The sequence below is a fragment of the Equus asinus genome, chromosome 2 (genome assembly GCF_041296235.1).
Source record: "Equus asinus isolate D_3611 breed Donkey chromosome 2, EquAss-T2T_v2, whole genome shotgun sequence".
Classification (NCBI taxonomy): domain Eukaryota; kingdom Metazoa; phylum Chordata; class Mammalia; order Perissodactyla; family Equidae; genus Equus; species Equus asinus.
In genome coordinates this window covers 74591668-74604217 of record NC_091791.1, presented here as the reverse complement: position 1 = coordinate 74604217, position 12550 = coordinate 74591668, and the positions used below count along the sequence as shown (strand labels likewise).

The following is a 12550-nucleotide window of genomic DNA, read 5'->3' as shown; positions in this document are numbered from 1 at the left end:
GCTGGTTAGCATCTTAATCTTTTCTCCCTCCAAAGTTTATAGCAGGTTTTTCTTTTCCTCTGAAAACAAATCTGATTTTAAAAGTGAGGTGTATAGCAGGATCCCAGCAGGTAGCTGAGGAGAGTTCAGTGAAGGGACTGTTCACAAAATTGTGGGCAGGACTCAGGGGACCAACAAGGGATGGTGCAGCATCCAGGGCTAGTGACAGGGGGAGTCACCCTGCAGGCCTGAAGAGGCACTGGGAGGGAACAGTCACCGGCAATGTGGAGAGAGCAGCCAGATAGGAGCCACGTTCTCTGACAGAGGACACAGCAAACTGCAATAGAAGAAGGCAAGGAAGGAAGCCAGGGGAATAACCCCTCCATCCTCTGACCTGATGCCTAACCTTCAACAAACCAAACAGGAAGCCAGAGGGCAAGGGAGCTCACTGATGATGATGCCTTCCTGGGGCACAGTCAAGAGTGGATTTGAAGAGACAAAAGGAAAACACCCAGCACGCAACAGGGAGAACTTCCTAGTCAATTCTGCAAGCTTTAATTTATAGGAAAAGCAAGAAACGTGATACTCTGGATAATTTACCCCAAAAATATCAAGTCCAATTTAAAATTTCAACAAGATCCTTTGTCCTCAATCTTTTCCCTGCTTGGGACATGATCAGTAAATGGCACAGCTCTAAGAAGCCACATTAAGGGAAGAAAGAACACTCATCTTACCTCTCTAAAAAAGACATCTGCGGGGGTCAGGTTGGATGGAATTTCACAGTCCCTCTTATTTAAAGCAATCAATATTGCTGTGTTCACCAGCTCAGAAAGCCGGGAGTGGTGGTTCTTGAGAACAATAGCAGCTGACAACTTTTCAGCATGCTCGCAGAGCAACAGTCGAGTTGCCATCGGCATCCCTCTTACTGGAAAAGTGCCCAGACGTCCAAATAAACCAACCTTGTGAAAAGACAATACACATTCTTAGAAAGCATTTACAGTAACATACAAAAGAATAAGCAGTCATATTTTCACCAGAAGCACATGGGTACAGAGCCACTTGCCCTAGCTCTCCCGGAGAAAAGTACCTATAGCTGTCTCTCCTTTTGGCTGTTTCTCACACACACAACTCAACCAGGGCCATTAACACCTGTAAGAAAGTATCAATATCCCTGTTCTAAGATTTCAATCACTCCAGAGGTTCTGTCCAGTACTGTCGTCTCTACCTACCTTATTCCTCAAATTATTGTTTATGGTTATCAAAATGGTAAAACTGCCCTTTTCTACATCAATGAACTCCCCTAGATTCCAGATCTTTGGGAACTAGAAACTGAGCAGTCCCCACTTCAACAACTGATTTCCAGAACCCTAAAGCCACGGGGAGGGCGAGAGAGTCTCTAATCCTTTGCATCATCTATCTTAGTGTTCATAATCCAAATCCCCAGAGAATTCCCACTGGCATGAATAGTAAATGTGCACAGTTAGAAAATTTAATAGCACAGAGAGGTAAAAGTTCCTAGTCCCCAGCCCACTCGTCTCCCTACAGTAAGTTTCCTTCATATCTTTATATGCTTTTATGGTATTTATACTAGGAGATATCTTTTTTAAAACACAAAAGGAGTCATACTATATATATTATTCTGTACCTTGTTTTGATAGCATCTTATTTTTTCACAACACATTTAGATATTCATTATTTTTAATGATCGTGGAAGATTTCACTGAATCAATCTGTCTTAATTTATTCAATCTGTTCACCTGGTTATTTTAAAGTAAGTGTTGCATAGTCTTCCCTGATTTGAATTCACCTCCCAGTTCCCTCACAAATACTGCAAGTGCAATTTTTACGTGAGGGCCTCCCCACTGCCTGCTTTTATTTGCCTCGGTGTTGCAGCACTGCCAGTGGGGCAATAACTACATATTAACATTACTCTAACAATAATAAAGAAGATAATAATAAAGAGGATCACATTAACTCTTTGCTTCTGCTTTTCCATACTACGTGTGAGGACACAGGCTTCCCTTAACACCAGAAAACTAAAGGCAAAGACACTGTCCTGAGGCACTGATGCTACTTCCCACCGCCTTGGAAGGAAGCCATGGCCTTGCTGGTGCTAAGTTTGGCTTGAGGAGGAGATGAGCCTTACATTCAGAATTATTTCCTTAAATACAAGTATCTAGTTATACATTTTTCCCTGATTATTAATGTAAATTCTTCAGTGAAATAAGCTCTAAAAATTGAAGGAAATATAAAGGCATAGCCAGAATGGAATTTTTAGATCTAGCTAGACATTACCTTGCAATGGACACTGCTACCAACAGCTATGTGACTCCATTAGCGTCTGTGAAGCCCAGGGAGGCTCTGCCAAGAGACGCTGTAACTGCTCATGTTCTATGGCTCTCCCACCTCCAAATATTAATGCGTCCTCAGTGTGGCATTTTAGGGTCAGACACTCCTCCCATCCCAGTATGCACACCATTCTGCAATGTGACTTTGCCACTCCTCCCATCAAGTGGCAGAATGAATTTCTCATCTGGACTGGGCTTGTGACTTGCTCTGACCAATGTCACTTCGGTGGAAGCAACATTATGTGACATCTTAATGAGGTGAGACCTTAAGAAGTCTACAGCTTCTAAGTTCATCCCCCTGGAGTACTGCCCTGAGACCACAGGAAGCCAGTCCAGCCTAAAGGAAGAGGAGAGACTAAGTACAGGAGAACCAAGAGGCCCCAGCTGACAGCCAGCACCAACTGCCAGTGCGGCAAGAGAAACTTGGGGACCTTCCAACTCAGCCCACCCTAAATGTAGTGCAAAGAGCAGTCCCAGGTGAAACCAGCAGAAGAACTGCTCAGCTAACCCACAGAATTGTTTTAATGCACCACATTCTGGGGTGGTTTTTTACCGTATTAATAGTTAACTGATAAATCTGACTAATTAAACAACTAAATCAGGAGAAAATGCTATGTTTTTCCCCCATTAATCTACAGCCTACCTAGAGCACTAATAAAAAGAGACTTGATGAATGATTGAAGTTCTCTTGCCAAGACAACAGGAGTAGACAGGAGCTAAACTATGCATTAAAATTGAAGCAGAATGTAGAAGTAGAAGCAAGGTATTTCTGGAGAGGCCAGCCCCGTGGCCAAGTGGTTAAAGCTCCGGTGCTCTGCTTCAGGGCCCAGGTTCACAGGTTCCGATCCTGGGTGCAGACCTACTCCACTGCATGCTGGAGAGGCAACCCATATACAAAGGAGAGGAAGACTGGCACATTTCTTTGCTTGGTGCAAATCTTTTTCACACACACAAAAAAGGCATTTCTGTAATCATGTAGAAACGCACTGTCCGGTAAGGTAGCCACTATCCACCAAAGTGGTGGTTTAAATTTAAGTTAATTAAAAGTAAATAAAAAAAAAATTATTTCCTCATCTGCGCCAGCCACATTTCCAGTGCTCAGCGGCCACATGTGACTAGCGACTACTGTACTGGACAACACAGACGTAGAACATTCTTATCACCAGAGAAAGTTCTATTACGCAGCATTGACTAGAATCTCTTTAATTTGAAGGCATTACTGATTGTAGAAAAAATAAGCACAAACAGGATTAAATTAATTCATTTGGGTATATAATGTGCTTGGGAGCAAACTGATCGACAAGGCAAGAATGGGTGATTGTGGGTAACGATTCTGTCTAGCAGCAAAAACATTTTCTAATTTTAGGCTCTATATAAATGGGGATACCTCTTTAAAAAAAGAATACTTTAAATGAGGATTTGATTCTAATGGCACATCAAAATTAAAAATCTACACATAAAAATCTGTCATCATCTCTAATAATATAAAATTAACTCATGAAAAAGTTTTACACAAAAAGCACAGGAAATCTGAATGAAAAAGAGAGTATCACAGCATGTTACAAGAGAAGCTGAAAGAGCATTTCTGCTGAAATACACTATTTTTTTCTTTTAATCTTATTTCCAATGCAGCTTTTATACTTGGAGTAACAGGGCTCCACACAGCCCTAGAATCATTTACTTTCAAGTCAGTGCAGAAAATGGAAATCACTAGTCATGGCCCACCTAATGCCACACCTCAGAATAAGAAAGAAAGGCTCTCCCAGTGCCCTGGAGGGAGCTGACAAAAGGCACAGCAAAGCCAGGTGCCCTGGCCAACCCTGCTCACTGTAGCTGGGATGCTTACTTGGTGGATAAAGTCCATGAGGAAAGAATGGGCTTTCATCTTGTCTTCTAGCTGATGAAGAATAATCAGTGATGTATTGCTAAACCCAGGTGCTTCTGTTGAAACACAATAACAAAACTTAAACATACAACGTACTGGCTTTACAATAATTACTGTTTTTAAAATAAAAAGTTAAGAAAATTCTATACAAAAGGAAAGTACCAACCTTTCAATGCAATTATTTATAACAGTACCCAAGAGTTTAAAAACTTCAGAGGGAAATTTTGGGGGTTTGATACAATTCATACTGTGTTTATTCAAAACACAAAATATGTCATTATTAGTTTAATCATTTATATGATTCTAAGCTTGACAGCTCAAAAGAAACAATCAAAGAAAGAAGGTAAGCACTGATGTTTTCTTCCCTACATCTCTAATGAGATTAGCAAACTTGCTAAGAAGAAAATGAGGGAGAGAAATGGATGTTTGAGACAGTTTCATAGAGTACTTGGGAACCCCCAGAGTGCCCCTAAGGCTGTGGTGGAAGTGTAAGGAGGACAGTCACCAGGGCAGGCAGGAAAGCATCAGGCAGAAAGACAACACCCCCACTTCTACATGCTCAGATTTGCTCACTGTCACTCTCAGGGAAATGTATAATTTCTATTAGCCAAATACAGTGATTATGCCAAAATTATTTAATGTGGGGGCTAATAAGTACCAAATGCCTACCTATGCCACCAATTTCCTTTTAGAAATAAATGTTGATAAAGCTAAGTAGGGTTAGTTAATCTGCTTCAGACAGAACAAGTAGGATCCAGGAGCATCCAGTGTTCCCTCAGTTTCTATTCTATTATGTAGATCTGTTCTGAGCCCTTTTCAAAATCTACTGTAAGGAAAGTTACCACCTTTTAAAAAATATTGAATTAATATTAAATTGTTCCAGAAACTAAAAAATACGCTGCAAGAGACACTTTAATAAAAGAACCAGAATGTTCTCAACACAGATCACTCCATAATATTAAAATTAGAATGCTCTCACCCTCGGGGACAGACTCAGCCCATCGTGGATCAGAGGCTGGGTAGTCATCCACCAGGTCCACACTGATTTGGGTGACAGCCCTGTCCAGTTCATGATCGGAATCCAAGTCAGAGGGAGAGGAAAACAGCTCATCAACCACCATCTGAGCATGACCTACATCTTTTCTGAAATAAAATTAGAAAACAAAAATATTAAAGGAGGCAAAACATTTTCAAAACTCACCATGTAAAAGTTAATTGTGACATTAAAGTCCTACATTTTAGCCAAAAGTTAACTGCTTTTAATAATATTTATTTAAAAGAGAGACAGCTATCATGCATTCATTAATTCAACAAATACATGTTGAACACATAATAAATACGCTAGGCACCGGAGAAAGAATGACAAACAAGACATTAAAAAGCAGTCCGAGACTTCTCAAAGTATACAGTGTCATGAGGAGTCAGACACTTAAACAAGCAGTTACACATACTATGACAGGGAAAGAACAGAGGGCTACAGAGCACACAGAGGGAAGCCAAAACCATCCAAAGGGCAGGGAAAACTTCCTGGAGAAAGAGGTAGCTAAGTGCAGGCCTGCTGGCTAAGGAAGAGGTGCAGTGAGGCTGGGGTGAATATGGGGAGGGGCAAACAGTAGTATAGAGAGCACAAGCTACTCCTGTAAGTTCTCAGGAGAGATCTGAAGCCAGGGGGGAGGATGAGATCTCCCAGGGAGAGGAGCGAGAAGAAAGCTTCCAGGGCAGATCTCTTAGAAACACCACCAGTTAAAGAACAGAGTACAAAAACCATGTTATGGAGCCTAAACTTAATCCTAACGACAGTGGAAAGGCACTAAGAAGGACGTGTCATAATCTGTTCTATTTTTCCAAAAGATCATTCTAACCACAATACTGAGATGGGGTATCAGACGGGATGGAGATAAGTCCAATTAGGAAGTTATCGCAAAAATCCAGGCAAGAGAATGTGGTGGTCTCCACCAGCAGTAGCTGCAGTGGAGAAAGGAGACAAGCAGACAGGTTTGAGAAAGAAAGGTATATGAGGTAAGTTTTGGCAATTGGTTGGATCTGATGTATAAGGACAATTCCCACGTTTTTGCTCTGAACAACTGAACGGATTACCAGGACTTGTAACGGGGGATAGAAAGGAAAGCATCAGCTTTGGCAAAGACAAGTACAGTTTTGGATATGTTGCAACAGAGGTGCCTGTGGAATACACATCTGCTTTTGAACATTCCCCATTTGTATATAATGGCCCAGAGCATGGTAGATCTGTATTTCTTCAGTAAATGAAGCTAAAGAAGGAAAAAAGATCACATAGGGAGGAGAGAGAGAAAAATATGGCAGACAATAGCAAATGTAGACATCTCTTCAGGTAATTCAGCTGTAAACAGGAACAAACAAAAGGTGTGGCACCTCAAAGATGGACAGTCAAAGATAGGTCTTTTTTAAAAATGGCAAATTAAAAATGATTAACACCTGATGAGAAGGAGCCAGCACAAGAAAGGTCAAAGATACATGAGAGGAAGAACTGAAAGAGCAAAGTCTCAAGGGAAGCAGGAAACAGTGGCATTCAAAACAAAGACAAAAAGATTAGTCTTAGGAAGAACACTTCTGTCTACTTTACAGGGAGGGAAAGAGGGAAAGTAGCTGGGTGCAGGTAAGTCTGTAGCTGTAAGTACAGAGAGTTGTTATCCGATGGCTTCTATTATCTCTGTGAAATAGGAGGCTGAGTCATCTGCTAACTGCAGGAGAGGAGGTAGAGAAATGAGAAAGTGGAGATTAGAAAAGGGTTGAAACGGTCTCTTGGTGGAACAGGAGATAGAGCTGACTTAAGAAACAGAAAAACCGCCCAAAAGTGTTAAAGGCCGGGTTGAAGCTGGAAACCTAGCTACAAGTTATGGGAATTCAAAGTTGACTATGGCAAGATCAATCAATAATTAACCATTTTAATCAAGAGAATAAGTTTCTCAAAACTCTCATGAACCAAAAATTTTATATTTATATTGAGTTAGGTAAAATGAAAATCAAAATGATACAGAAATTAATTTCAAAGAAACCATGCTATAAAAATAGTATTACCTTAGCAAAAAGCTAAATAACACTTTAGGGTGCTATCTACCAATTTTCACTGCTCAGGTAGCATTTGGCAACGTCTGAAGATAATTCTGGTTGTCACAAATTGAGGGGAAGGGTGCTACTGGCATCAAGTGGGAAGAAGCCAGAGATGCTGCTTAAACACTCTGCAATATCCTTTACAGCCCAACAACAAAAAATTACCTGGCCTCAAATGTCAATAGAGATGAGGCTGAGCAATCCTGCTTTAAAGGTACCACAATTCCATTTGTGAAGAGTCTAATTCTTTAAGACAATTGGCTGACACCAGCCTAGAAATGACTACTTAACCTCAGAGTACTTCAACCATGCTAAACAGGATAAGTCAAAGGCAGGCTGTGCTAGAGGCCCAATGACTCTGCTCCTAAGGTTACTATACTCTCAGGACTTAAGGTCAGGGATCCCTTTTCATGCTTAGCAATCTTCCCCTGTAAAACATTTAGAAATGACTATCCTGGGTTGAACAGTGTCCGCCACAAAATCCATGTCCACCCAGAACCTCAGAATGTGACCTTGGAAATAAGGTTTCTGCAGATATGACCAGTCATGATGAGGTTATACTGGATTACGGTGGGCCCTAAATCCAACGACTGGTATCATTATTAGAAGGACATGTGAAGAAAGACACAGGAAAGAAGGCCATCTGACACTGGAGACAACTGGAGTGATGCATCCACAAGCTAAGGAATGCCAATGATTGCCAGCTACACCAGAAGCTAGGAGAGAGGCAAGCACAGATTCTTCCCTAGAGCCTACTGCTGACACCTTGATTTTGAACTTCTGGCCTCCAGCACTGTGACACAATAAATTTCCATTGTTTTAAGCCAACCAATTTGTGGTAATTTGTTATAGTAGCCACATGAAACTAATACAATAACCAGAGTGACTTGCACCATTATTATTTAATTGTGAGATGCCACAAATGTGACAGAATTGTTAATTAAAGGATAAACCTGTGCAAGACAAAATCATAGTATTTTAATCCAAATCTTGGCAGTTAAGACTGAACACCACGCAACAGAACAAGATTAAAAGAATACTATTTAAAAACGGAACCAAAAAACTTGTCCAATGGTGCCCTCTTCTGGACAAGAAACTAAGCTCAGTAGATCACTAAGGCGGCACAGAATTTTAAAACTGTAAAGCACTGTAGAGTCTAACTAACTGTTAACTCTTCAGTGAGAGTGAGCCACTACGCATCAGATACCACTAGGGGTGGGATTACAGGATCATGAGCTGAGAACTGGGGGAGGCAGTAAACCCTGAATACTTCCTCAAAACAAAGATCTGCTAGAGAAACTAATAATCCTTCATACAGTCCAACTGCCACCCCACTGAACGCTTCACAAAGAAGAAACAGAACTCCAGAAATGTTAAGCAATCTGTCCAAAGACTCACACAGTTAACTAGGGGCAGAGCAAGGGCTGGATCCCAATTTCCCTGAGTGTTATTCAAATATGAACTTACTATACCTTTTAAGGAAGCCACCAGAATATCTGATATGCAGAATACATGTCTAGGACAAACTGAAATAACCGAATTCACCTTAAAACCAGAAGTATCAGGTCAGCAAGTCTGACAGACTTGAGTATAATTATTTCCTTCCCTTTAGCACACTCCCTGTGAGCACCCTCCCACTAGGGGCTCACCCCTGTCACTCTGGCTAATGGGATATTAGCAAATGTGACCCAAGTAGAGACTAGCAAATGTGACCCAAGTAGAGACTCGAAGAGCACTCGTTACCAAGGCTTTCTCTCCTGCCTCTTCTGGAATCCCGAGCTATGTCAACAAGGCCAGGGTAGCCTGCTAGATGAGGAGAGGCCACGTGAAATACATAGAGTTGACCAGCCAGAGCCCCTAAAATGTGAGCAAGTCTAGCCAGGACAGCTGGTAGCTGACCAATGAGTGAGCTCAGACCAGACCAGTAAAATGGCCACCTGGGCCCAGCCCCAAACAGCCAGATAGCAGAATCATGAGCTGTAGTAAATATGTCACCAGTTCTGTGGTGATTTTGTACACAGCAAAACCCAAGTGACAGGCCAAGACTAATTCCTTTATAACACCAATAAAACTTTGCATGCAACTTATTTCCCTTAACATTTTACGTAAAAGATGCTTGCAAGCTGTGTTCATGATCATCATTTTTAAAGGTACATAGCTTTTCATTACATGGAGAGGGTATGTTACATCATGGTTTTTTCCTAGCCTAGCTGGAACTCTCCTATGACTACCAAGTTCAGAGTAACAATTTGTTAAAGTGCTAAAGCTCAGAAAAACAGTTTCTCCTTGATGGCATCATTTCTCCAACTTTCTCCCACCAGTCAACAAATAAGTAGCATATGTCAGTAAAATGCGTGCTCAGACATAAAATAAGCCATAATTTTAAAAACCTGTTATACCTGCAGTATTTCAGAAAAGCAGCTTTTAGCAATCTGGTTTTATCTTCCTGGGCTATGGTTTCATTCTTTGTAGAGGTCTCAAAAACCATACTCTGTAAAATAAGAAACTATAATTTAGGAGTTAAGGTATCAAAATATTCTTAATTATTGGACTAAAAACTGGACCTGCCTAGGACAATAACAACACAGACACACAACTGTTTACCACCTTCTATACCAATGGTCTATGCACTTAAGATAATTACTGAAATAAGACAAATGTACCAATGACCACCCAAAGTCCTATAGAAAAGTACAGAAAATTCAGAGATTCTAGTGTGAACAAAATTATTTGGGATTTCATGATAACCAACACAATCTTTTTATAGGTTTGCTCTTATACAACCCATCACAAGCATAATGGTTGATTTCAAGGTTAAACAAGGATGTAGAAAGATTGAAAAGAAATGGAATACTGTAAGATAGCTTCAGAACACATAGCAGTATTACAAAAACCACAAGATAACAAAAGAGGTAAAAAAAATTGTTACTTTCTGTTGAAATTGTACCAAATCATTTTAATTTTAAATTACAGAAAGTCTACATATTTCATACACTATTCAAATGGAAATTACCCCAAACAGTATTAATTATTTTTAGTCTCCTGTAAAAAAATATTTTTATCAAAAATCTTATGGATCAGGGTATTTTGGGTATTAAGATGACAGGAAAAAAATTGACAGTTTTTACCACTCTCCCTCTCAAAAATCACCCCAGAGTAACAAGAAGAAAAAGAAACAAAACCACCCAAACATCTGTGATTCCAACTACAACACATGAAGATGGAAACCAGAGGTAGGAATGGGAACTGGCGGAGCAGAGAGGAGACGAGGCAAACCCGTGTGTGGTGCAGGGACAAGTCCGGAGAAGATCTGAGGGCAATGGAAAGGAAACTTTCAAAATGACAGTAGGTGTAGAGTTTTTAGAGATTTGACTATGAGGAAAAGTATACTGAAAGGTATTTACAGAGCTGCTGGAGGGTGCTGGAAGATTAAGTCAGATATTAAAGAAAAGTAAGCAAATATAAAATTAGCCTGTTACTTCAAGAATCACATGCAGTTGTATAATAAAGGAAATGTAATCAGTACACTACTTGACTCAGTCAACCATAAACAATATTCACCTTGCCATTACAATGGAAAAAAATTTCACTGGGATGAGAAAGGCAGAGAATGGAATATAAGTTACCTCAAATCCTCATCTTCTATAATAGGAAATCAATAGATGTCCAAAATGGGTAAATTAGGAGACAGAAATATATGCATATTACTTAGAAATATGGAGAAAAATACCAAAAGAAACAGCTAAAAGACTTAAAAGTCATTGCTTCTGGGAAAGAGAACAAAGGGGATGAGGGAGATAAAGGAACTAATGTTTTCATCACAACTTTTTTAAAACTGCCTGATTTTTTTAAACATTTGTGGGAAATATACTGATAAGAAATTAAAAATCTTACGGAACCACGTTACCTCATTGCTTGGTCCAGCAACTGAAGATGCTAGGGAATCTTCAAGGTCTTCTGCTAACAGAGACACATTTTCCCTTGAAGTAATAGACACCAATCCACTGTTTCTAGAAAAAAGGATAGGAATACCACCACAGGAACCAGCTCCCAAAATACTATCTCCTAAAAGAAAGAAAAATACACAATCAAGTATACATAAGAAAAAAATGCTTCCTAAAACTACCACCCTAAGCAGAAAATCATCTTGATACACAAAGAATGTTTTTTCCCTTTACAATATTACTCCTACTTTGAACTTAGCTTTTTAATCCCAGATCAGATGTCAAGAATCTGTTGCTATTTGAAGTAGCAGGCTCTGTGCCCTTCAGCTTTAGGACAATAAAAACTAGCCTTGCAAGAGAACAATGAGTATGGTAAGCCAAAAAACTTATTCATTCTGCAAAACTCAGAATAACAGCTTTTTCAATCTGATGAAGTCCTCTTGCCCAATTCTGTCTTAACTTATTGAGTGAGCCATTGAGGAAAAAGAAAAAAGTCTAAGCTTGCTCAGCACCTTAATAACATCCTACCCGCACACAGTCAAGGTTCTTGTGCTGGGACTAGAAAAATTTAGATTCCATCCCACTGCCTCACCTAGATTTTGCCTCTGCCCAATTCCTTGAGATAAACATCCTGACTAGACTATCTGCTTGGCTTTTTTTCACTCCTGGCTGGCTCCCTCGGCCATCCGCCCCTACCCCAGCGCCCTTGCATGAGTCTAGCACCTGGGATTCTTCTTATCCAGTCGTCTGGACAAACTTATTTAAAGAACATCAAGTCAGAATAAGTCACTCTTACTAAGTAGGAATAAGCAATTATTTCTCTTAGTGTCAGTTCTTTCCTTCTTGGCCTCTTCTGGGAAAAACATTACTATTTTTGGCCCATAAATGTGACAGTCTGGGAGTTCTACTACCCTCTTGGTTTTTCAGCAAGGTTGTAATTTCAGCTACTACAAGTGTGGCACTGAATGTCTCCGTAACACTTGGAGGTATCATTTATGAAGCAACATTTATGGAAAGAGAACAAAAACTACTAAGAATGACTAAGGAGTTCATAATCACGCTTTCTAAAGCTGCTATTGTACCTTGTATATTAAAGACAATTTTCTCCCGAGGAAGAGAAAACTTCCCAGTTCCCGTGGAGCACACATAGACAGCACTTTCAGTATATAGGTAGGCAGTCTGGTTTGAAAAGTTTGGGACCATCAACCGACACATAATCAAGTCTTCAGACTGAAAATTAAATTTAAGATTACAGTTAAGGAGAAGTGAAACAAAAATACTTGTATTATTTTATAATTCACATT

The 12550-nt window shown here is 40.0% G+C and overlaps 1 protein-coding gene across 1 annotated transcript in view; it reads right to left on the bottom strand.

Annotated features, from left to right (window-relative positions):
* Nucleotides 1-12550, bottom strand: part of NUP133 (nucleoporin 133) — a 50779-nt gene that overhangs the window by 22905 nt on the left and 15324 nt on the right. The window contains exons 10-15 of the mRNA XM_014860834.3: nucleotides 12329-12476; nucleotides 11210-11367; nucleotides 9702-9793; nucleotides 5192-5355; nucleotides 4174-4268; nucleotides 714-938 (exon numbers count right to left, since the gene is read on the bottom strand). Of these exons, the coding sequence (XP_014716320.1) occupies nucleotides 714-938; nucleotides 4174-4268; nucleotides 5192-5355; nucleotides 9702-9793; nucleotides 11210-11367; nucleotides 12329-12476 (882 nt within the window). The remainder of the gene's footprint in view (nucleotides 1-713; nucleotides 939-4173; nucleotides 4269-5191; nucleotides 5356-9701; nucleotides 9794-11209; nucleotides 11368-12328; nucleotides 12477-12550) is intronic.